Below are 26,142 nucleotides of genomic sequence, written 5' to 3' on the forward strand. Positions count from 1 at the left end.
TTTACAGTTAATGACCACCTGAAGTCATCACCAAATGTTGAGTTTCCTCTGACAATCCTTTAAAAAAAAAAAAAGCAAAACAGCTACCTTTAGTTGCTACTTCTTGAAGGATCCATTTGCCTTAAGTAAATGAAAAAAAAAGCATGCTCAACTGGGTTGACTGACTCTGCCATTTAAGAACATTCCATTTCTTTGCCTTAAGAAGCTCTTGGATTGTGTTCATGGTATGTTTTGGGTCCTAGTACACCTGTACTGTGACACGCCATGCTATCAGTTTTGCAGCATCTGACTGAACCTGAGCAGAAAGTATAACTCTATGTACTTCAGAATTCATCCTGCTACTTCTATCAGCAGTCACATCATCAATAAACACCAGTTACGTCATATGGCTGCCAGTGGAACAGGGTCTGCTGGTGTCCACATCAGTAAACGCCAGCAGACCCTGTTCCATTGGCCGCTATATGACCATGTCCACCATGTTTGACAGATAACGTGGTATGCTTTGGATCATGAACCCGTCCTTTCCTTCTCCATACTCTTTTCTTCCCAACATTTTGGTACAAGTTAATTTTGGTTTTCATCTGTCCAAACAATCTTGCTCCAGAACTGGGCAGGCTTTGAAGCAAAGTCTAATCTGGCCTTTCTGTTCGAGAGTGTTACCAGTGATTTGTATCTTGAGGTAAACCCTCTGTATTTACATTCACGAAGGCGTCTCTTGATTGTAGACTTTGACAATGATACGCCTACCTCCTCGAGAGTGTTCTTGACTTGGCTAGATTTTGTGAAGGGATTTTTCTTCACCAAGAAAAGAACTCCAAGATCATCCACTTTAGTTTTCTTCTGTGGCCTTCCAAGCCTGACGGTGTTGCTGAGCGCAGGAGTACATTCCTTCTTTTTATGAATGTACCAAATTATTGATTTGGCCACTCCTTAAGATAGGAGTCTTTTTTTTTTTTTACCTAAGGCTACATCCACACGACAACAGCAACGAGATTTTTTTTTTTTTAAATATCGCGTCCACATGGGCAACGGATCAGTTAAATTTCGGGTCCATATGGCAACGCAACGCTTGCTGAAAACGATGCAATACACATGCCACACCTCTAGGTGCACTGTAAGACGGTCCCATCGGAGACACCAGAACAATGGAAGAAGTAGTACACGCATGCGCATAAACCCCTTCTTCTGTAGCATTAGCCACATTAGCTTCCGCAGTGTTTGGACTAAAGACTCTGCCCTAAGGGCTATTCTCTCTCTCACTTTGCACCATTACACAATAAATATTCACAGTGAAAATATTTTGTAAGCGCGTTTCAAGAACAAAGTTATAGGATTTGTTGACAACTCGCATCGAGTTCATTACACTTCTACCCGGCGTGAAGCACTGACAGTCATGTGGTTGTGACGTCATCGTAAACAAATCCGTTCTACTCATCCAGACGACTTCGCAACGGTGCCGTTGCCAGATTTTTCCACTCTGGGACCCGTTCTCAAAAGATTTCGTTTTGGGGCACCCAAAACGCCGGTGCCATGTGGACGCCAAGCCGAAACGATAAACAATTTTATCAGATTCACCTGAATCCGTTGCCGTGTGGACAGGGCCTAATAATGGCCTCCTCCACTTCCACTGACAACTCTTTGGACTACATATTGAGAGTTCCCATGAACAACTGACAAATGCAAATTAAGCACTTTCAAACAATCAACTGCAGATCTTTGTCTCCTTAATTTGTTATGAAAGAACAAGGAAACCGGCCACACCTGGCCATGAAACTGCTCATCAGTCAACTGTCTATTTACTTTGAGCCTGTGACAAAGGAAGGGACTGTGTGTTTAATTAACAAAAGGGAGGGTTGCCATTTCTGAAGGGTTCATGCTATAGGTTTCTGTTAAATGCCTTGAATTAAAAGCTTGAAGTGTAGACATTTGGCTTTAAGTCACATCTTAACCGCATCATGGTGGTGTATAGAGGCAAAATTATGAAAATTGTGTCCCTGTTCAAATACTTATGGACCTGACCATATACATCATCGATGTTGGAAGCTTCATCACTTCCGATTTCCGGAAATACGACGCAAGAATTCCATAACCGTGTAGCCCAGTCTATTAAAAATATCATAGCAGTTCCTGAAATTGATTATTTTGCTTTAACAGAAAGTCTTGAAGTGTTTTATTCCTCTTATACCACAGCAAGCTGGCACTGATTACCAAGCGGTGGCCCTGGAAACGCCTTCCGAAAAATCCTACGTCAACGTCATTAGAAGAAGCCTTTACGTCAGAGAAACATTGTAGCGCAGTGAAATTCTTTTATTCACATCCTAACAAGCTGGGAGAAGTTGGGGTCAGAGCGCAGGGTCAGCCATGATACGGACCCTTTTCACGTGACGTCACGACAAACGCGGCCGCCATTTTGGACATGTACTACCAGTAGTTTACCACAGCCAACATTGAGGAATGGCAGCAAAGAAAGTTTTTACTTTCAGCAAGACTTCCATCATGCCACTATATTGTTGTGCACCTGGATGTAGTAACCATCAACAAACAAGGCAAGGTTTATCATTTTATCGGATCCCGACGGAGAAGATGGATAGCGGCAATTAACAGGAAAGATTGGCAGCCCTCGGCATACCAACGCTTGTGTAGTGACCACTTTGTTGGAGGTAAGACGAATAAAATTAGCCAGAAAAGGCATTACATTGCTGTTAACATTCTGTGGCGGCGAGTGTGTAACCAAATAGGCTAAAATAACCCATTGTAATCTCTTTGTTCTTCTGTAGTAGCTATTGTTGACTAGCTAATGTCAACAACATAGCAGCTAGTATGTTACTGTAGCAATGTTTACGTTCAGTCATTTGGATGACTGTTAAAACCTTTCAGTCTCAAGTTTTTCCTTTACTGTATTTGACGCGGTACGCGGTGGTCCGGACTACCGTTGTGGTCCGGACCACGCCGTTTTCAGGTGTGGTCCGGACCACCAAGTTCAGAAGACAAAATTTGGTAAAATTTTTTGGTAAAATAAGTTGGTAAAATTATTTTTCACTTCCCTCGTGGCAGCTCCCGCTTTTTTACATGCGTTAGAACTGGTATCTTTTATTGCGCGTGTGTTTTACGCATGCATTTCTCTTCCGGTTTGAGAAAAAATAACAAATGATGTACGACTTTGTAAAAAAACTCGTATTAAATGACAAACACAGTATGATTTTGGTAAGTTTTTATTTATATCGTAATATAATACAGCATACGGTGAACCGGACCACAATCCAGGAAAAATAATTAATTAATGCCCTCGTTTTGTATGGAAAATACGGTGATCCGGACCACCGCGTACCGCGTCATTTACTAGTTTACTGTAATTATGATCCGGCAGCTATTTACACCGGATCCAGTGTAAATAGCTGCCGGAGCCAACGTCCGAGGCTCCGGAGCGTGCTCCGGCTTGCTCCCCCTCAAATTAAGCAGCGCGCTCCGGCTTGCTCCTGGAGTGCTCCGGCCGAGGTTCCAGAGCGCGCTCCGGCTTGCTCCCCCTCAAATTAAGCAGCGCGCTCCGGCTTGCTCCCCCTCAAATTAAGCAGCACACTCCGGCTTGCTCCCGGAGTGCTCCGGCCGAGGTTCCGGAGCGCGCTGCTTAATTTGAGGGGGAGTAAACCAGAGCGTACGTCAGTGAACAATCCTGGTGGAAGCAGGTAAATGTCGTTCTCCAAGCCTGCTAACCTCAATTTTTGCAAATACCTCTCCCTCTGCTCACCCTGTAAATGCCCTACGTCGCTGGATAGTGAAGGTGTTTTCTGCATCTCGCTCCTTTTTCTTTTATGTTTTTCGTTTGTCACCTTCCTCGCATTCAAACTGATTCGAGCCGAAGTCCACTACATGTCCAAAATGGTGGTCGCGTTTACGAAGGTCACGTGACTGAAAAGGGTCTATAGGGCCCTTGGAGCAGAAAGGGTTAACGGCCGTGCTCAAGGGAGAAACGGTGGTACCGGGGCTTGAACTCCCAACCTTCTGATCATTCAAATCATACCTGCCAAGTCTGGCTTACAAGGAAACTGAATATTCAGAAGAACATACACATGTACCTGCAGTTCCTTGTTGCAGCGGCAGGCTTAGAGGAAACAGAAGTTTAATCCATCATAGAGCAAAAGAGCAATCGAATAAAAACACAACAATAAAACACACACACACAACACAATCATGTATTAAAACGTGAAAGAGGATCATTTAAATTAACCAGCTGAATCATATAAATGATTCACAGTGTGCATGGGTGTTGAGGCACTGAGGAATTCCCCTCGTTTAATTTTAATTCATGTCCCACTTTTAAGGCGTTCATTTGCTGAACCATTGTCCCACATCATACTTTAAAAAATAAAGTTAAAACTTGTGAAATGAGAAGATTTTGTATTTATACATTATTTTACAGCCAACAGTTTCCCTTACTCCAGCCACAGGTCTGAAATCTAACCTTTGCCTATGTAGTTTTGCTGTTAACCTAAGATTGCAAATAAGTCATAGAAGTCCCTCGCACAAACGAGTCATTTATACATTTTGTAGAAGAAAAATATATGCCTCAAACCACATTCAGTTCTTCCACAGCGAGATCACACAGTCTTTCTGTTGCATTTCAAGACAAAGCGTGTGTAAATCCTCACAGGAGAGCTCAATACTGTATTGCTGTGGGGGGCCGCCATCTTGGACAAGTGGAAATTCTGCTTTAGTGCTAATCATTAACTCGTGTTTTATAGCATGTTTGAAGGTGGAACCGGAGCGGAAATCCGGGAATGAGGCTGTTGTAATGTTGGAGCTCCGTTCTGAAATTAAATTTAAAATCATCCATGTTATCACCCCCACAAACTTTATGGTTTCGCCTCTGTTTGTTTGTTTGCCTGTTCCCAACATAACTCAAAAAGTAGTGAACAGATTTGGATGAAATTTTGCAGAAAGGTGGGGCATGGGCCAAGGAACAATTGATGAGGTTTTAAAGGAACAGTCCACCGTACTTCCATAATGAAATATGCTCTTATCTGAATTGAGACGAGCTGCTCCGTACCTGTCCGAGCTTTGCGCGACCTCCCAGTCAGTCAGACGCAGTCAGACGTCTTCTGCACCTTCTGCACGCTTCGGCAGCGCATTGATACGGAGCTCAGATATCAATGCGCTGCCGAAGCGCGCAGAAGGTGTTAGTACGCCTGTCATTATAGTGCGCACTTTCCATAGCATAGAAAATCGCTACGTTTCAATTTGTGTAACTGAACTTGTTTCATATCACTGGTCATATAAACCTATGTAAACAGGAAAAACGCGGAAGAGTTTGGTCGCATCTAACTACAGCCCCAAAAAATACCATTGGCCATACTGAGCTTAGCTACATTGCTAACAGGAGTGACAGCGCGTCTGACTGCGTCTGACTGACTGGGAGGTCGCGCAAAGCTCGGACAGGTACGGAGCAGCTCGTCTCAATTCAGATAAGAGCATATTTCATTATGGAAGTACGGTGGACTGTTCCTTTAATGTAAATCTAGATGTCTATGTGGATCCAGGATGTTTTTTTTTTTTTTTTGTCTATTCCCAAAGTAACTCAAAAAGTAGTGAACAGATTTGGATGAAATTTGGTGTAGAACTTTATCATCATCCGAGGTTCAAGTGATTTGATTTTGAAGTTGAGATGTGGCTTGGCAGAGGTACCCACTCTACTGAGTGCCCGTCTCGTTTTCACAGATGCCCCTTTTCCACCAAAGCAGTTCCAGGGCTGGTTCGGGGCCAGTGCTTAGTTTGGAACCGGGTTTTCTGTTTCCACTGACAAAGAACTGGGTCTGGGGCCAGAAAAACCGGTTCCAGGCTAGCACCAACTCTCTGCTGGGCCAGAGGAAAGAACCGCTTACGTCAGTGGGGGGGGGGGGGGGGGGTTGTTAAGACCAACAACAATAGCAAGACCGCGAAAGGTCGCCGTTTTTAAGCGACGAGAAGCAGCAGCTGTACAAACGCGAAGTCATCCATTATTATTATTATTGTTGTTGCTGCTGCTGCTTCTTTCGCGTTGTTTTTGCTTCGATATTCGCGCCAAGGTTTATGCAAACGTAGCGACGTAACTGACGTATACAGCGAAAAACTGACGTGGCTCCCCTTAGCACCACGAGCTATGGAAAAGCAAACTGGTTCTCAGCTGGCTCGCAAGTTGAACGAGTTGTGAACCAGCACCAGCACCGGCCCCGAACCAGCCCTGGAACTGATTTGGTGGAAAAGGGGTAATACTTGACTAAAATGTTAGATTGTTGCTTTAACGAGCAACATGAATTTTTAAGTAGATTGCATGATATGCTCAATAAATCATATCTTGCTACAACCCTTCGACACTTGTAAAAACCACTTAAAAACTCATAGCTTTTTATGACATTTATAATGTTTTATAAGTTTATCAAAGGTATCAGTCACCTGTGCTATTCTTTGCTGATATTTCTAACTTGGTACTGCAATAAAAAAATATTTGAAACAGTGTTTTTGTAGACCATTTTTAAACCCTGAACTCGTAAGCAGATTGTCATGCACCATAAACGCCCTGAGCCCTAATCGATCGGTCTCTGTCTCAGTGAGTGAATCAGCAGGTATATATATTTCATACAAACACAAACATTCTGATACACCATTAATGATAAACTTACAGTGAAAAGAACTGCTTTCTTAGCTTGTTTTTCCGCCAGCTACTGGATCTACCAAACTAAAGAGTTAAAGAAAACCTTTGTGTATAACTTAGCTTCAAAAGAACTCTTGGATAAACTGTTAAACCCGAATGGAGGTGCTTCATCACAATGTATACCTCACCAGGCCAAACGTATCAACCCATTCAAAGTAGGTCTGACGTTTAACTGGTTTCCAGGGTGAAAAGATGACACACAACAACACGCTACTAAAACAGTTCTTATCTGAGGAGTAAAGCACACGCTAGCAATCGGTTATTGTAAAATAATCCACAGCCGGTCACGTGACGAGGCCTGATGTGAAGCAGAGCGCATCCTGAATCATTTCCTTCCATCCATCCATCATCTGTAGCTGTTTATCCTGTCCTACAGGGTTGCAGGCAAGCTGGAGCCTATCCCAGCTGACTATGAGCGAGAGGCGGGGTACACCCTGGACAAGTCGCCAGATCATCGCAGGGCTGAGACATAGACACAGACAACCATTCACGCTCACATTCACACCTACGGTCAATTTAGAGCCACCAATTAGCCTAACCTGCATGCACCTGTGGGGGAAACCGGAGCACCCGGAGGAAGCCCACGCAGACACAGGGAGAGCATGCAAACTCCGCACAGAAAGGCCCTTGTCGGCCGCTGGGCTCGAACCCAGGACCTTCTTGCTGTGAGGTGACAGTGCTAACCACTACACCACTGTGCCACCCCTGAATCATTTCATTCCTCTTATTCCACAATGATCTAGCAACGATGATTCTTCTTCTTCTGGCTGCTCCTGATTAGGGGTCGCCACAGCGGATCTTTCGTCTCCATTGCTCCCTGTCTTCCGCATCCTTCTCTACCATACCTGCCACTTTCATGCCCTCTCTCACCACACCCATGCATCTCCTCTTTGGCCTTCCTCGTTTTCGTTTGCCTGGCAGCTCCATCCTCAACATTCTCCTTCCCACATGCTCTGCATCTCTTCTCAGGATGTGCCCATACCATCTCAGTCTCATCTCTCTTAGCTTAATTCCCAAGCTCTCCACATGTGCTGTCCCTCTGATGTGCTCGTTCCTTATCCTGTCCAACCTCGTCACTCCCATCGCAAACCTTAACATCCTCAACTCCGCCACCTCCAACTTTGCCTCCTGTCTCTTCGTTAAGGGTACGGTCTCCAATCCATACATTACAGCTGGTCTCACTACGGTCTTATACATCTTACCTTTCACTTTTGCTGGGACTTTCCTATCACAAATGACTCCCGAAATCCTTCTCCAACTGCTCCACCCTGCCTGCACTCTCTTTCTCACCTCACTATCACAGCCCCCATTTTCCTGCACAGTTGAACCCAGGTACTTGAATTCACCAACTTTCTTTACGTCTACTCCTTGCACCTTCACTACACTCTCATCCCCATTCTCATTGATGCACATGTATTCTGTTTTGCTACTGCTCACCTTCATTCCAATGCATCCCTTCATCTCTCCTGATCTGGCAACGATGACGAGTTTAAATTCATTCGTGAGCTTGTTCCTGTCATCACTTATGTTATAGCAGATAAAAAAAAAGTTGTTCGCTCACCGGCCTCTCTATTTACATGAGAAACCAGAAAGCGTAACGTCGTCCCGTGCTTAATACTTATTGCTTGTTTTATATTTAAAACTAGATAGAAATCGACGCCAACGGCATCAATGGGGATGCCTCCGCCTGGTAGACCACACGCCTTATTAAGTTGTGATTTGGGGATGGACATTTGACCTCACAGTAATCTTGACCTGGTGAAATAACTTGTATTAGCCTTGGAGATACTGTGTTCACAAGGTTCTCGGACAGACATTTGACCTCACAGTGACCTTGATCTTAGACCTTTTGATCTCAAAATCTAATGAGTTTATCTTTGTCCCCAAATGCACAAATGGTGAAAGTTTAGAGAAATTCCTTTGATTTGCCTTGGAGATATTGTGTTCACAAGGTTCTCGGACAGACATTTGACCTCACAGTGACCTTGACCTTAGACCTTTTGACCTCAAAATCTAAACAGTTCATGTTTGTCCCAAAGCACACAAATGGTGAAAGTTTAGTGAAATTCCTTTCATTAGCCTTTGAGATATTGTGTTCACAAGGTTTCGGGACGGACGGACAACCCAAAAATATAATGCCTCCTGCACCTTACGGTGGCGGAGGCATAAACACTTAAACTGACACTTAAGCCTCGGTCACAACCGGCCGTACATGCTCCTATGGCCGGTCTACGTGCAAGAAACGCACGGAGGGCACGCGTGTGACGTGCTGATTTTTGAGCCGTAGACTGGCCACAGAGGTTCTTTGTCATGTCAAACAAACTCTACGGGCGCTTACATTTTTTTCAAGTTGCAAGACAAACTTACAGCCTCGTGTGTCTTCCGTACGGTCGACGTGCGTCTTTCGTACGATTTGCTGGTGTCAGGTTTGGGCAAAATGTCAATTTTTTTCGTACATCGCACTTGCGGACTCCGTATGTGTGTCGTACACCCCACATACATAATTAGTGCGGCCAACGCATGTTCAGATATTTCGTACGTCATCCATGCGTGTCGAGTAAGTCGGCCGTGCATTGGCCGTACGGCGAGAGGGCGTCAACCGCACGAAAACTCGGGTATATAAAGCTGCAGGGGTGCCTACGGCCATTTGTACACATAGGCTTTAATTGAGAGAAAATCCAATTTCATTTCATTGCATTGCTTCAATATGCCGAAGGCAAAAGGGAAGAGGAGGATAGAAAAGGTGTCGGAGACGGAGGAGAGAGAGGGGGCGACAGAGAGGGAGGAGAGAGAGAGGACAAGGAGCAGTGAGGAGGAGGATGAAGACCACGACAGTGGCCAGCAGGCCAGGAGTTTGTCGTACTCTTTCGGCGTAGCAGACGAGGAGAGGTTGGTAGATTTTTTTCCATGCCAACCCTTGTTTCTACGACAAGACTTTGGACCTGTACAGCAACGCCATCCACAAACGGAAATTGACACAGGGCATTGCTACTGAACTACACACAACTGGTGAGTACTGACCTGCTAAAAACTAATTATGGTGCTGTTCTGGCATTTTCTTAGTAAAAATCCAACGTTGTTGGTACGCACAACGTACAGATCGTGCGCAGTTCTTGCAACCTTCATACGAAGCCTGCATGGAACGCATGGTCAGTACGATTAGTGCACGTTTGAAGGACATTGGTCTTACAACTACGTGCGTCAGCTGTACGAATGAAGCGACAGCCGTACATCCGAGCAGCCTCAGATTTCGTGCGTGGTACGCACGTTCGACTTCCAGGTTGTACGTTGGGTGTGCGGTGATCTTACTCCTTCATGGTCACCACAACTACGTTCTCCACGAACAAAAAAAAAAAAAAAAAAAAAAACGCAGCGATTTGGGAAACGCCAAAAATTGCACAGCCAAAAAATCGTACATCCGGTTGTGATCGAGGCTTTAAGACTCCTTCCATAAACGTGAAGTTACAGACAGCTTCACAAAATCGAAGACCTGAACATACATGTCAAACAGGGCTTTGAACCGGTTCAAGGAACGAAAACCGGGAACTTTTTCTATTTCACATGGAACAGAAACGAAACCAGAAACTTTATTATTTTTTATGTTCCAGAACAGAAACGCTTATTAAAAATAATGGTAACCAGTTAATACCGGTTTTTATTTCGTTCCTCAAAGTTTCCGTAGCCTACAAATGAAGTCATTCTTCTCCTGCCCAAGTTTCTGTGACCCGCTGGGGTTCACTTCCTGTGTGACGTTCGCTGACTGAATGGAGAGAGCGGGAGGGTGGACTACTATCATGTCTCCACATCTTAAATAAGAGGTAAATATTGCAGTTTATCGTTATTCAAAAATGTCAATTTCAAACACGATATCAATATATTTGTCCACGTTAATGAGAGGCCCGCGAACATTAAATGACGTTAACCTCTGTTAGCCCATCAATGCATAGGGCCTGACTAGCCTTTGGTAACACACTAAACGAATTATCTTTCATTTTTGGCACTTTTTCTGTTTGTGTAGATGGGAAGACATACTGAGAATCCAAATCGCCAACATTTGAAATAATAATTGTTTTGAATTATCTCATCTCATCTCATTATCTGTAGCCGCTTTATCCTGTTCTACAGGGTCGCAGGCAAGCTGGAGCCTATCCCAGCTGACTACGGGCGAAAGGCGGGGTACACCCTGGACAAGTTGCCAGGTCATCACAGGGCTGACACATAGACACAGACAACCATTCACGCTCACATTCACACCTACGCTCAATTTAGAGTCACCAGTTAACCTAACCTGCATGTCTTTGGACTGTGGGGGAAACCGGAGCACCCGGAGGAAACCCACGCGGACACGGGGAGAACATGCAAACTCCACACAGAAAGGCCCTCGCCGGCCCCGGGGCTCGAACCCAGGACCTTCTTGCTGTGAGGCGACAGCGCTAACCACTACACCACCGTGCCGCCTGTTTTGAATTATTTCTTGTCTTATTTTATGAAGGTTGTAATAGAATTAGCCTACATTTGGCTTGAGCTGGATGAGACAGACATAATTTTATCGCCATTTGTTAAACAGCTGACAGGGAACGTAATTAGCCGTTCCGGGAATGAAATTTTTTTGTTCTAACCGGTTCGGGAACGTCTATTTAATGGTGGAACCCAAAACCGGAAACGTTAAAATTCCGTTTCTGTTCGGAACGAACCAATAGGAAAAAAATTCTGGTTCAAAGCCCTGATGTCAAATAACGGTTTGTTAGTCATAGATTTCTGATTTGTCCGCTGTACTGTATATATTGCAACTATGAACGAGCGTATTAATATAAACCTGTGATTTGCCTTGCAGCCGGATCTACTTTTAGAGCTGTGGATATTAGCAACACGTTCCGGCCAATCAGATTCGAGGATTCAACAGACGCGTTATAAACGTAAACTGTGCTGTTTACATGAAAAAGGAGTTGAATATTAGATTATTGTTTCGTTTGTTGCCGCGAAACAGAGTTTTTTTCCCCCCTCCAGACCAAAGTACACACTTCAGGCCGCATTTTTCCCCCCATTACTCTACTGGCGTCAGTGTTTATGTAGCGGGTGTAAATAGTGTATCCCTGCGCTCACATTTGTCTTAGCCCTACTTTTTTTTTAGCAGTGATTTATTTGGGTGTTGGATTCAAGTTCGATGACGAAAACAAGGCATATTCGGTCAAAATATTCGGCAGCATTAGTCATCAGGTCCAAAAGTGAATGTCATGCCACTTGAGGGATTTGTTCAGCCATATGGAAATAAAAAAATAATATTATATAAAGTACATGTTCAGTACACGCACATCCGGGATACCCCCCATAGTCATGTCAAAGTTATTTATATACATATTAAAAAATAATAATACCGGAAGCATGCAGACTTACCACTATTTGGCTCTCCGATCTGCCTGAGGAGACCAGCACCCAGCTGGTTATAAATTTTAAATGAAAAAAGGATGTGATGAGATCATCCCTCTCATAAACACAGCAGAATCTCAGTGTGCTGCAGTGCGCAGCCCTACCCTTGGGGGCGTGGCCTCATAGTGACCCATATTAAGGGCGTGTCCTAAATCGTCCCTGTTCCCTATGTAGTGGCCTAAGAGTAGAGACGTGGACAAGCCTGTGTTTGTTTGGTTTTTTTTTTCTTCTTGTCCTGCACACAATCTGTGAAATCCAAAATGCAGCTGCCACAAATAACACACACAAATCCAGACTTCTCTTCCGACTATACATTATAATCTATGAAGAAAGCATGATATTTTTAGTTTTGCTTAGTTCATGTTCAAAAAACAAACAGATTTCTTCCTTCCAGTCTGCATTCTCTACTCATTTGAAATAAAATCTCATGTGCGTACATTTGATAGCATGGGTGTCTTTAACACAGGTTTGTGTACAGTCGTGGCCAAAAGTTTCGAGACGGACACAAATTTTGGTTTTCATTTCATAAGTTTCAAATGGGGCGGCACGGTGGTGTAGTGGTTAGCGCTGGCGCCTCACAGCAAGAAGGTCCGGGTTCGAGCCCCGGGGCCGGCGAGGGCCTTTCTGTGTGGAGTTTGCATGTTCTCCCCGTGTCCGCGTGGGTTTCCTCCGGGTGCTCTGGTTTCCCCCACAGTCCAAAGACATGCAGGTTAGGCTAACTGGTGGCTCTAAATTGACCGTAGGTGTGAATGTGAGTGTGAATGGTTGTCTGTGTCTATGTGTCAGCCCTGTGATGACCTGGCGACTTGTCCAGGGTGTACCCCGCCTTTCGCCCGTAGTCAGCTGGGATAGGCTCCAGCTTGCCTGCGAGCCTGTAGAAGGATAAAGCGGCTAGAGATAATGAGATGAGATGAGAAGTTTCAAATGCGGGCGGCACGGTGGTGCAAGGCCGGATTAACTATAATGGGCCTGCGGCACAGTGCCCAGGGACACCAACCACTCGTAGCCAGTGGGGGGGCACCACATGACATAAACTTTAAAAATATTTTTCGTGAATGTTTGTATACTTAAAATGGTTATACACTTGACATTGTTAAATAGTCATATATAATTCATTATGAACACTGATTTATTAAGAACAATAATCATAATTCTGAGCAAGAGTGCCCTATGTGACCATTAACCCCCCTTTCCTCAACCTGTCAGTTGAGCCAGTCCACCTACGGTGAAATGTATCAATTTTTTAAAAACCGCGGTAGAAATGAAAAATGGACAGACATCAATTGAGTGGTTGTGCGAAGAGAAAATTAAAAAAAGAGAAAGACTCCAGGCGTGTAGCTGCAATTAAAAATGTTCCAGTGTTAGATCGTTTTTTTATAAAAACATCGACAATTGCTGTCACTACCAGCGCTGAAGCCGAAGCTAGTGAAATCAGCGATGCTAGTGAGGGAGATGGCCCTGCTAGCACTAGCCGGGGAGATGCTACAACCACAGCCAGTGTTAGCCGAGGGGTCGGCGACTGAATATGCCGTACTGGATGTTATTTTGAATTTATATTTCGAATTGAGACATTTGAATATGTTGCCTAGATCGATGCTATTTTAATTGATACACATTTTGAATTGACACATTTGAATATGCTGTATTGTATATAGATGGATGCTGTTTAAATTGCTGATGCTGTTTGAATTGATACACATTTTGAATTGAGACATTTTAATATGGATAGAATAGAGTATGGATGCTTTGAAGGTTTTCATTGAGACATACAAATATATGCTGCTCATTTTTGAATAAGACATTTCAATATGCCTACATGCATATCGTTGGTTGTTTTCAGTGAATTTGATGGGCTGATGTAGCCTACTTAATAAATTTTCAATGAGGAAGAATGACCTTGTTTATGTGTACTATTGTTTATGTATATGCTACTATTTTTGACCGCAAAGGGCAAGGTTTATGAGTGTGTGCAGGAGGTTACTGAACGCGTGCGCGCAGGGTGGTGGTGGTGGGGCACTTGAGGTATAGTGCCCAGGGGCACCGCATTGGCTTAATACGGCACTGCGGTGGTGTAGTGGTTAGCGCTGTCGCCTCACAGCAAGAAGGTCGGGGTTCGAGCCCCGTGGCCGGCGAAGGCCTTTCTGTGCGGAGTTTGCATGTTCTCCCCGTGTCCGCGTGGGTTTCCTCCGGGTGCTCCGGTTTCCCCCACAGTCCAAAGACATGCAGGTTAGGTTAACTGGTGACTCTAAATTGACCGTAGGTGTGAATGTGAGTGTGAATGGTTGTCTGTGTCTATGTGTCAGCCCTGTAATGACCTGGCGACTTGTCCAGGGTGTACCCCGCCTTTCGCCCGTAGTCAGCTGAGATAGGCTCCAGCTTGCCTGCGACCCTGTAGAACAGGATAAAGCGGCTAGAGATAATGAGATGAGATGAAGTTTCAAATGCTTCTATTGACAAATACATCAAGTTTATGCAAAGAGTCAATATTTACAGTGTTGACCCTTCTTTTTCAAGACTCCTGCAATTCTCCCTGGCATGCTGGATATCAGCTTCTGGGCCAAATCCTGACTGATGGCAACCCATTCTTGCATAATCAGTGCTTGGAGTTTATCACAATTTTTGGGTTTTTGTTTGTCCACCCGCTATTTGAGGATTGACCACAGGTTCTCGATGGGATTAAGACCTGGGGAGTTTCCTGGCCATGGACCCAAAATTTCAATGTTTTAGATTAGATTAGATTAGATTAGATTAGATTAGATTAGATTAGATTAGATTAGATTAGATTAGATTCACTTTATTCATCCCACATCGGGGAAATTCACGTGTTACAGTAGCAAGAAAAAGTCAAACAGATAACAAATAAAACTGAAATAAAAATTAGACAAACGAAGGATTAAATACAGAGGGCTATTTGCATCATCTACCGTGAAAAAGTATATATATATATAAAAAAAAAAAAAACCTCGTGTTCCCCGAGCCACGAGTTATCACTTTTGCCTTGTCACATGGTGCTCAAGAACTTCAAGGAGAGCGGTTCAATTGCTATGAAGAAGGTTTCAGAGTGGCAAAGAAAGTCCAGCAAGTGCCAGGACCGTCTCCTAAAGAGGATTCAGCTATGGGATCGGGTCACCACCAGTGCAGAGCTTGCTCAGGAATGGCAGCAGGCAGGTATGAGTGCATCTGCACGCACAGTGAGGCAAAGACTTTGAGGACGGCCTGGTGTTAAGAACGGCCGCAAAGAAGCCACTTCTCTCCAAGAAAAACATCAAGGACAGACTGAGATTCTGCAGGAAGTACAGGGATTGGACTGCAGAGGACTGGGGTAAAGTTATTTTCTCTGATGAAGCCCCCTTCAGACTGTTTGGGACATCTGGAAAAATGATTGTCTGGAGAAGAAAAAGTGGGCGCTACCATGAGTCCTGTGTCACGCCAACAGTAGAGCATCCTGAGACTATTCATGTGTGGGGTTGCTTCTCATCCAAGGGAGTGGGCTCACTCACAATTTTGCCTAAGAACACTGCCATGAATAAAGAATGGTATCAAAGCAACGTCCAAGAGGAACTTCTCCCAACGATCCAGGAGCAATTTCGTGATGAGCAATGCTTTTTCCAGCATGATTGAGCACCATGTCACAAGGCAAAAGTGATAACTAAGTGGCTCGGGGAACAAAACATTGAAATGTTGGGTCCATGGCCAGGAAACTCCTCAGATCTTAATTCCATCGAGAACCTGTGGTCAATCTTCAAAAAGCGGGTGGACAAACAAAAACCCAAAAATTGTGATAAACTCCAAGCACTGATTATGCAAGAATGGGTTGCCATCATTCAGGATTTGGCCCAGAAGCTGATATCCAGCATGCCAGGGCGAATTGCAGGAGTCTTGAAAAAGAAGGGTCAACACTGTAAATATTGACTCTTTGCATAAACTTGATGTATTTGTCAATAAAAGCCTTTGAAACATATGAAATGCTTATAATTGTACTTCAGTATACCATAGAAACATCTGACAAAAAGATCTAAAAACACTGAAGCAGCAAACTTTGTGAAAACCAAAATTTGTGTCAGTCTCAAAACTTTTGGCCACAACTGTATTCCTCCGACACCCCCCCATCTCTGTTCCAGGGTGTGTCAGGGTAGACACTGTAGTAGATTAACTTGCACTAGATTAAACTATATTAAGCAGAAATTCAGCCATTTTAAGCCATCAAAAACATTACATGCAATAACATATAATGGATGAATCTAGGAAAGTGTTACTACCGCTTTCCCCTCCAACCCACTTCCTCCTGAGTCAACTGTGGTCAATTTCAGAGGCATCTTGCACAATAAAAATGACTAAAGGTTTGTTTCTTGAAGCTACAAAGATGTTTAATGGTAAAGAAAAGCCAAAATACATTTGTCAGTACATTGTGAAATAGTTACGGACACCACCACTGAGGAAAAAACTAAACAACAACAACAACACTCGACCAAACACCCACCAAAACACAAGCTCACAATGAAATCAGGTGATTAAAGTACCCCTGTAGGTGTCCTTTTAAATCAGAAACGTATTTTTCAATGGCAAAAAAGACCTAAAAGTCACAGACCGACACCTTTCTCTTCAAATAATGCAACAATCTACGAATACAAATTGAAAATGGATAAAACTCCACCCCTTGAGCAACACGGCGAAACGTGACACTGTATGTGTACACCAACCTGCGCTCGATTAGCATGGTCCTACTAGAAGTGATTTATCGAAAATACAATACCAACCATGATTCATTCACTCCAAACACGTCTTCTTTCTAGCTAAACTTTCCCAGTTACCTTCTAATCATTTGCATATTTTAGCATACTAGTCTGTGATAGGTTCAAGCCCTTGTGTCTGTTTTGTGACATCATAAAATGAGCTCATACATGATGCTCTCTGAATCATCTGTCTTTCAGTTAAGACTTCAGGGGTACTTTAAACACTAAACCATAGAGAAAAGGAATGTCAGATAGAGCACATCATAATAAATTTCAACACAAGCATGTCAGATTTAAGAGTAGCATAGTGTTTTTTAAACTTAGACCTCATTTTTCCCCTCACCCTTATCCCTTAAACTTCAACCAAATAAAACGAAAGGCAGATTTTGAATTATACAATGATGTAACGATTGGATATCATGCTATGTAAAACATGATACATCAGCCTATGGCTGTTCCAAGGCAACACAGTCTTTACTTTTGTGATGGCTCGATTGTCACAAAAATGTAAAATCATGAAGAAATTCAAATTTTGGTAAACATCTATCAAAAAAGTATCCAAAAAGTGAACAATATAATAGTTTTTTTAAAATATATATATATATAGCCTATAATAAACACAAGTCTTTACTTTGCATAGTTTTATGATTTATGCACAATTTGCAATCCCATAACATCATGCTATTTCCCTGTATATGGTATTATAGCACCCTTTTAACTTTCCGAATAAATCTATTGTAGAGAAAAAAAAATTTTTTTGCAAGTCCTGATGTAAACTGCCTGCCTTAAGAATCATGTTGAAGCAATGGAGAATTTTTAGGATTGGACTCTTATCTTGTCTGCTGTGCTCAGGCTGGAGCTGCTTAAATCATAGTTAAGTACAGCCACTGTGGAGACAGAAAAAATGGTGTTAATTAATACATCCATCCATTATCTGTTGCCGCTTATCCTGTTCTACAGGGTTGCAGGCAAGCTGGAGCCTATCCCAGCTGACTATGGGCGAGAGGCGGGATACACCCTGGACAAGTCGCCAGGTCACCGCAGTAAATAATACATACACATTTCATATTCTATAAATATATATATAAAACAGGAGGTCAACTAACGTTTTCAAAATCCAACTCTAAGAAACCTGTTTCCTTGGGATCCATCTTCCTGAAAACTCCTAAACAGGAAAGAGAAATGCAAGATGTGGTCATGGTTGCTTTCCCAAATATTTAATTTGAAAAACTAAAAGAACACCGTGATTAGGAGAAGAAAGGTAGATACTGTGCCACAAAAAGGCTCGCTAGATATTAGAGTCATAACTGCACTATTGTGGCAGCGTTATGTAGTCGCAGTTTGCTAGTGTTTTTGCGAGTTAGCAATTAACACACAGAAAAACAGAAAGTCTGTGCTAATTGCTCAATATATCCAGCAAAGTCAGTCAGTGATGTCCCTTTTCCACCAAAGCAGTTCCAGGGCTGGTTCGGGGCCAGTGCTTAGTTTGGAACCGGGTTTTCTGTTTCCACTGACAAAGAACTGGCTCTGGGGCCAGAAAAACCGGTTCCAGGCTAGCACCAACTCTCTGCTGGGCCAGAGGAAAGAACCGCTTACGTCAGCGGGGGGGGGGAGCGGAGTTGTTAAGACCAACAACAATAACAAGACCGCGAAAGATCGCCATTTTTAAGCGACGAGAAGCAGCAGCTGTACAAACGCGAAGTCATCCATTATTATTATTATTGTTGTTGTTGCTGCTGCTTCTTCCGTGTTGTTTTTGCTTCGATATTCACGCCAAGGTTTATGCAAACGTAGCGACGTAACTGACGTATACAGCGACGTAATGACGTGGCTTCCCTTAGCACCGCGAGCTATGGAAAAGCAAACTGGTTCTCAGCTGGCTCGCAAGTTGAACGAGTTGTAAACCAGCACCAGCACTGGCCCCGAACCAGCCCTGGAACTAATTTGGTGGAAAAGGGGTATCAGTTGATCCGTGTAGGCAAGTGGACTCAAGCTAGTGTAACAAGATAATAGCATTTGGAAAACTTCCCAGACTTGTTATTCCTGCAGTTGTGGTTACTATTCAGTCATGTGTTTATGGTTGGCGTGGTGTCCGAGGAGAATTGGCACGTTAACCATTCATTAGGATTTTACCAGGAGACGTTTGGTAGTTTGGCCATTCTGTCATTTTTTTTTATGGGTGACATGCTTTTCTGTCAATTATGGTATTCATTTTTTACAGTAGAACTGTTGTTCCTGTAGTTATGGTAGTTTGCTCATGACAGTATTTTTATGGGTGGCATGTTATTCTAGCAGTTACAGTAATTTCACTCCTCATTAGCGTTTTTACACTACAGTACATGTGCTAGTCCTGGTTATGGTCGTTTGATCATTCATTAGCGTTCACACCTTTGGAATGGAGTAATGTACACTATATTGCCAAAAGTATATGAACATCTGACCATCATTCTCATACGTGCATGCTGAACATCCCATTCCAGTCATGCTGGAACACACTTGCGCCCCTTCATTCCAATGAAGAGAAATCTTAAATGCTACAGCACACAAAGTCATTAAAACTTTGCAGCAAAGTTTTGGGAAAGGCGTACATTTGAGCGTGGCGGTCGGGTGTCCACATATTTTTGGCCTTTGAGTGTGTATTGTTATGGTCCCCCCCACCCATGCAGAACTGAGGACTACACTTACTGAACATCAGCTCCAATCGCATAAGGCAGCCCACAAAGTCATCAAAGTCAATGTTGAGGTCAGGATCAGCGTTGCGGGCCACCAAAATCTGGAAGATGGTATCATCCAGGGTGAAGCCTATCAAAAACAAAAGACAGATTCAGAGACCTTAAAGGCAATTTTCCTCCTGATTCCCAGAAACGTGAATAAATTAAACCACAGGCAAACATTAAAGCATTAAAACATTTATTCTATGCACAATTTTCTACAAAAAGATAACGACTCACAACACTGTAGGAAGCAGGAGACAGAAAGGAGTTGTGAGTTTGTATCAGAGGGGTGTGTGAATAGAGGTCTTGTGACTGATGTAGGACGAGGCCTGACTTACCAGCTCTCGACAGTGCACCACGAAGCTCTGTTGTGCTTATGTTCCCAGAACCATCCCTGTCGTTTTCCTTATAGATGTCCTACAACAACCATAAGAAAATACATTAGTATAATAAGTTAATCACAACCACAAACACGCGCTGTGAAATCTGGAATTATGCATTCAAAAAAGAATGCAATGATTTGCAAATCCTTTTCAAAGTAAAAGGATGAAATTAAATACAATCCAAAAACAAGCTATTTAATGTTCAAACTTTGTTTTTTTGTAAATATATACTCGCTCATTTGGAATATGATATCTGAAACACATTCCAAAAAAAGCTAGGACAGGGGCATGTTTACCACTGTGTTACATCACCTTTTCTTTTCAGTAAGCATCTGGCAACTGAGGACAAAAATTGTTGAAGTTTTGAAAGTGAAGTTCATTCCCAATTCTTGCTTGATATCCGACTTCAGTTGCTCAGCAGTCCAGGTTCTCAGTTGTCATATTTTGCGCTTCATAATGCACCACACATTTTCAATGGGATGCAGGCAGGCCAGTTTAGCACCTGCACTCTTTTACTATGAAGCTACGCTGTTGTAACACATGCAAAATGTGACTTGTCATTTCTTGCTGGAATAAACAGGGACATCCATGAAAAAGACATTGCCTATATGGCAGCATATTTTGCTCCAAAACACACATGTACTTTTCAGTATTAATGGAGCATTCACAGATGTGCAAGTTACCCATGCCACAGGCACTAACACACCGCCATACCATCACAGATGCTGGCTTTTGAACTTTGTGCTAGTAACAATCTGGTTGATCCTTTATCTTTTTAGCCCGGAGGACACAATGTCCATGATCTCATCTCATCTCATTATCTCTAGCCGCTTTATCCTGTTCTACAGGGTCGCAGGCAAGCTGGAGCCTATCCCAGCTGACTACGGGCGAAAGGCGGGGTACACCCTGGACAAGTCGCCAGGTCATCACAGGGCTGACACATAGACACAGACAACCATTCACACTCACATTCACACTTACGGTCAATTTAGAGTCACCAGTTAACCTAACCTGCATGTCTTTGGACTGTGGGGGAAACCGGAGCACCCGGAGGAAACCCACGCGGACACGGGGAGAACATGCAAACTCCGCACAGAAAGGCCCTCGCCGGCCACGGGGCTCGAACCTGGACCTTCTTGCTGTGAGGCGACAGCGCTAACCACTACACCACTATGCCGCCACAATGTCCATGATTTCCAAAAAAAAATTGAAATGAGGACTTGTCAGACCACAGCACACTTTTCCACTTTGCTTCAGTCCATCTCAGATGAGCTCAGGCTCTGAGAATTCAGTGGCGTTTCTGGAAGTTGTTGATATACCGTTTTCACTTTGCATGGTAGATGCAGCGATGAACTGTGTTTACCAACAGCGGTTTTCCGAACTGTTCACGAGCCCATGTAGTAATGTCCTTTTCAATGAAATCATGTCACTTTTTAATGCAGTGTCACCTAAAGGATCGAAAGTCATACTCGTAGGTATTCAAATGTTGGTATTCGACCGTGCCCTTTACGTGCAGAGATTTCTCCGGATTCTCTGAATCTTTTGATGATATTATGGATTGTTGATGGTGAAATCCCGAAATTCCATTCAATTGGACATTGAGAAACAAATGTTCTTAAACTGTTGGGCTATTTTCCCATGCAGTTTTCACAAAAGTGGTGAACCTTGCCCCATCCTTGTTTGTGAATGACAGACTTTTGAGGATGCCACTTTTACCTGTTTATTCCATTTTTATTTATGTTTTACATGCGTCCCAACTTTTTTAGAATTGGGGTGGTAGTATTTCTATTCATTATGGTAGTTTGATCATTCATTTGATGTGTTTTTCCTTGCCGTTTGGTATTTTGACCATTCATTATGATTATTTTTTTTCAGTAGGCATGGTATTCCCATAGTTATGATAGCATTTTTAGAGTATGCAAGATTTTTGATAGTTTGACCAACTGTCCATGCTTGTTTAATGTAGCAGTCATGGTAGTTTGATTATCCTTGACTGTATTTTCTTGAAGAGGTATAGACATGCTACCGTACACCAGCAGTTCTGATAGTCTGATCATTTGTTAGGGTTTTACCATAGTTAGTTTGCTCATTGAGTACTCATTCTGTAATAAGGAGTTACTCATTCAGTCGTGCTAATGGTAGGCATGCTATGCTAGCAGAAGTGGTAATCTGATAGTCCGTCATACTTTTCCTCAAAATGTGTTATTGTAGCAAGTATGTTTGATTGACTATTTGTTAAAGTTTTGTTGGTGGTGATTGCACTATGCATGCTACTCCAAAAGTTGTCATAGGGTGTTTAGTAGACCGACACCTCCCTAAAAACACCTATATATTGAAGCAATACATGTTGAATTGTATTGACTATTATTATTCATTATTGTCCGTAAAATGTGGTAAATGTTATAATGTATTGTTAAGGGAAGGTAGTCTGGTTACTACTTTTAAAAAAAAAGTCCCTCCCACACCAGAATTTGGTCTTCCCAGGCAGTCCCAGTACTAACCAGCTCCTGAGGTGCTGGTCTCCATTTCAGTCGCACTTGGCCTCTTACCAATTATATAGCTAGAGTTACAGTGGGGGGCTAGCCCTCTGGTAACCACAAGAGTTTGACTCCCTACTCACATCTATCTTACAGCATGCCTTGCTGGATGGCAGTAGGTACCATTTTTATGATGGTCTTTGGTATGACCCGACTGCAAGTATAACTCATGATCTCCTGGTCAAGAGGCGGACATGCTAACCACTAGGCCAGCTTGCAATCTGATTACTATAACACTTATATTTGGACGCTGGGCCCATATTAATAGAAAATATTGGTTGCCATTAACTAAATGTTAAAAAAAAGTATATATAAAATCAATCTCACTCTGTTCAGGTTCTTATGAGACTAAAATAATCCATGAACATTGATCTTATGTTCCTACCATGTATTTCTGCACTTTCTTCCACAACGTGGCAAACTCGCCCAAGCCAAGCTTCCCATTGCCGGTGTCCTGAGCATTAGTCAAGGGAAATATTCAAAATGGTGGCTGCAAAAGAAACTAAATTTGCTTGGAGGACCTGGAGAATCTGGAAGTTGCCTATAAACGCTGACAATGACCTTGGGTGATTACTTCAGACAAGCTCATTATCAAGGTGTATGACAACACTGGGTGTCGTCACAACACTACTTCGGATATTAGCATAATACCGAGTGCGTTAACAAGAGGATACATCCATGAGGTTGACAAAGGTGCGACATGTGGTCATGGAGAAGCCGTCCGTCTTAATGTCAGTTCCTTGAAAATCAAAACACAATCAAGTAAGACAAAGTCTGCCTTTATTATGATTAGCTGAACAGGACCATTAAAGCATACGTACGTTTTGCGACAACTTTGTTCATGATTTTTCCGAGCTCTGCAGCAGAGATCTCCATGTCCTGAGAAAAGATGGGTGATTTCAGCACAAAGCACAGTTGGCTATGACTAAAAGATGGCACAGTGCATATTTGAGAAATAGCTGAAGATATGATCTGTACGTACATTTCCTGCCAGTTTCAAGAACAGGTTCCTGAAGCCTTCTTCGACTTCACTGTCGGACACGGTTTCCTGAAAAGGAAGGTTCAGACGGTCAGTATTCATAGCCGTGAAAAGAATTCCTGTCACATGTTGCGACAGCATCAATACTCTCACTTATATACACAGTAGTTTTCATGAAGGCTACTGCAATTAAAAAAACAAAAACAGACTTTTAATTTAAAAAAAAAAAATTCTAAAACCAAACTTACATCCTTTAACTGAGCATCAATAGGATCATCACAGCGCCTGTGAGGGGAAAAGAAATCCTGTTACTCAAGAACTCTCTGTACACGACATCAATGATTATTCCTGAATAATAAGAACTCCTGAATTCATTCATTCATTTGTCCTTTGATTTTTTTTTTAATTCTTCAGGTCTCTCATTCATTCAGTCATCAATTCATTGTTTCTTTTATTCAAGCACCTATTCACTTTTGCATCCTGTCTTTCGTTCTTCTTTTCATGCTTTCATTCATGCTCTCTTTTTGCCACTTTCATTTCAATTCTTTCTGAATCAATCATTCTTTCTGATAGAAATATATGTCTAGCATGCTTGAGACTGGTGCACGCTGTTCTGATTGCTACTCGTTTTGGTTCGTTAAATCCTTGAGATTTATCTTCACTCGCACATTCTGCTCTCTGCTTAATGAAGACCAGTAATGTCTTTCTTCTTTCATAAGACTATGATCCTGATGGGGCATGTAATGGTACATTAGGTCTCTCTTCTTTCATACAGTAGTGTAGTCTAATCCAGTGATGTTATGCTTCATCACCCATTTACGTTACCTTGTCATACATAAATAACTTAACTTCATCATCATCATCATCATCCAGTTACATATCTACAACACACTCTTGAATGTGATTATATGCTCATGTTTGTCCTACAATAAACTGAGAAACATCTCTAACCAGTCGCGTCCATGTTGGTGACTGTTTGCTCCCGGATCAATCCATGAGGCAGAATCTCTTAGGCGGCAGAGCTCTATATTCCTTGATCATACTTTGTCAATTCAACCTTAATCATACTTTGTCAATGCTTTCATTCAGTCTTTTTTCATTTCTTTCTCATTCGTTCATTCATTCTTACTTAATCAACAATTCACCGTTTGATCCTTTTATTATTTCAGTCTTTCTTCCATTCATGCTTCCATTTATTCTGTCATTTTATTTTTTCCTTTCATTTCAGTTCATTCTCATTCATTTATCCCTTTACTCATTCATGCACTCAATCATTTTCATCCATTAATTATTCAATTAGGGCGGCACGGTGGTGTAGTGGTTAGCGCTGTCGCCTCACAGCAAGAAAGTCCTGGGTTCGAGCCCCGGGGCCGGCGAGGGCCTTTCTGTGTGGAGTTTGCATGTTCTCCCCGTGTCCGCGTGGGTTTCCTCCGGGTGCTCCGGTTTCCCCCACAGTCCAAAGACATGCAGGTTAGGTTAACTGGTGACTCTAAATTGACCGTAGGTGTGAATGTGAGTGTGAATGGTTGTCTGTGTCTATGTGTCAGCCCTGTGATGACCTGGCGACTTGTCCAGGGTGTACCCCGCCTTTTGCCCGTAGTCAGCTGGGATAGGCTCCAGCTTGCCTGCGACCCTGTAGAAGGATAAAGCGGCTAGAGATAATGAGATGAGATGAGATGAATTATTCAATTAATTTTTCATGTTCGTTCTTTCACTGGTTTCATTCATTCATTCATGTTTCTACCATTCTTTCTTTCCTTCCTTACATCTGTTCATATAAATTCATCATGTCTTATCGTCTCCACAGTAACAGTATTATGGCCTTGTACACACTTTTTGCCTTTCATGCCGTGTCCAAAATCGCTCCCTACTCACTATATAGGGCACTGTATAGTGGGGACGCCATTTTGTAGTGCTGTCTGAAACCTTAGTGAGAATTATTTACACCCTATATAGTGCACTCAAAGTATCCCACAATGCATCACGAAAAGTAGTGTACAACCGATGGTCACCAACCAAAGAAATATATCCCATCATGCATGGCGGTCGCGCTGAAAGAAATCAAATTAAAAGTCTCAAATTTGATTTAATAAAAAGCGGCGGCAAAGAAGAAAGTATTCAGCCTTGATTTAAAAGAACTGAAAGATGCAGGTACTTTATTTCTTAATGTGGGAAATATGCTCAGTATAATATGGATTTATCACAAAAATACATATATGTTATTTACCAGCTGGGAGGTCCATATTGTGAAATACCATGACCGAGGCCTTGAAAGTACTGACCGAGGCCCTCTGGGCCGAGGTCAGTATTCAAGGCCGAGGTCACGGTATTTCACCATACGGACCGACCTTAAGCTGGTAAATAATATATTTATTTTTTTCTTTACCAAATTCTAACAGAAAACGAGAACGCCCGAAAGGGAAAACCGAGCCGAGGCGAGGCCCCATTTTGAATCCTCGTTCACGGCTGTAATGCAAATGGATTCCTCCTCAGTATACAAGTGCACTTCCATGGCAGGAAAAAATTACATTTTGCCGCCTATGTAGTCCCCTATTTATACAAAATTGAGTCATTCAGGATTCAGCCATTTTTTTGCTTGGTGTTTTTGCTCGACCAAAGTTATACAGTATTATGACCTTTATATTGCATAAATAAAGCCATTTGGTGAAACTTTGAAGAAGAGA

The 26,142-nt window shown here is 42.7% G+C and overlaps 2 protein-coding genes across 2 annotated transcripts in view; both read right to left on the minus strand.

Moving 5' to 3' along the window:
• capn1b (calpain 1, (mu/I) large subunit b) overlaps positions 1 to 12,357 on the minus strand; it is a 107,357-nt gene extending 95,000 nt beyond the window's left edge. Inside the window, exon 1 of the mRNA XM_060911358.1 lies at positions 12,080 to 12,357. The gene's annotated coding sequence lies outside the window, so the exon portion shown is untranslated. The remainder of the gene's footprint in view (positions 1 to 12,079) is intronic.
• Positions 12,358 to 16,453: 4,096 nt separating this feature from the next.
• Positions 16,454 to 26,142, minus strand: part of LOC132874912 (calpain-2 catalytic subunit-like) — a 36,236-nt gene continuing 26,547 nt past the window's right edge. Inside the window, exons 13-21 of the mRNA XM_060911407.1 lie at positions 23,707 to 23,743; positions 23,462 to 23,527; positions 23,301 to 23,358; positions 23,154 to 23,218; positions 22,865 to 22,933; positions 19,898 to 19,976; positions 19,531 to 19,647; positions 17,952 to 18,010; positions 16,454 to 17,732 (exon numbers count right to left, since the gene is read on the minus strand). Of these exons, the coding sequence (XP_060767390.1) occupies positions 17,709 to 17,732; positions 17,952 to 18,010; positions 19,531 to 19,647; positions 19,898 to 19,976; positions 22,865 to 22,933; positions 23,154 to 23,218; positions 23,301 to 23,358; positions 23,462 to 23,527; positions 23,707 to 23,743 (574 nt within the window). The 3' untranslated portion in view covers positions 16,454 to 17,708. The remainder of the gene's footprint in view (positions 17,733 to 17,951; positions 18,011 to 19,530; positions 19,648 to 19,897; positions 19,977 to 22,864; positions 22,934 to 23,153; positions 23,219 to 23,300; positions 23,359 to 23,461; positions 23,528 to 23,706; positions 23,744 to 26,142) is intronic.

This window comes from Neoarius graeffei, chromosome 27 (assembly GCF_027579695.1).
Source record: "Neoarius graeffei isolate fNeoGra1 chromosome 27, fNeoGra1.pri, whole genome shotgun sequence".
Classification (NCBI taxonomy): domain Eukaryota; kingdom Metazoa; phylum Chordata; class Actinopteri; order Siluriformes; family Ariidae; genus Neoarius; species Neoarius graeffei.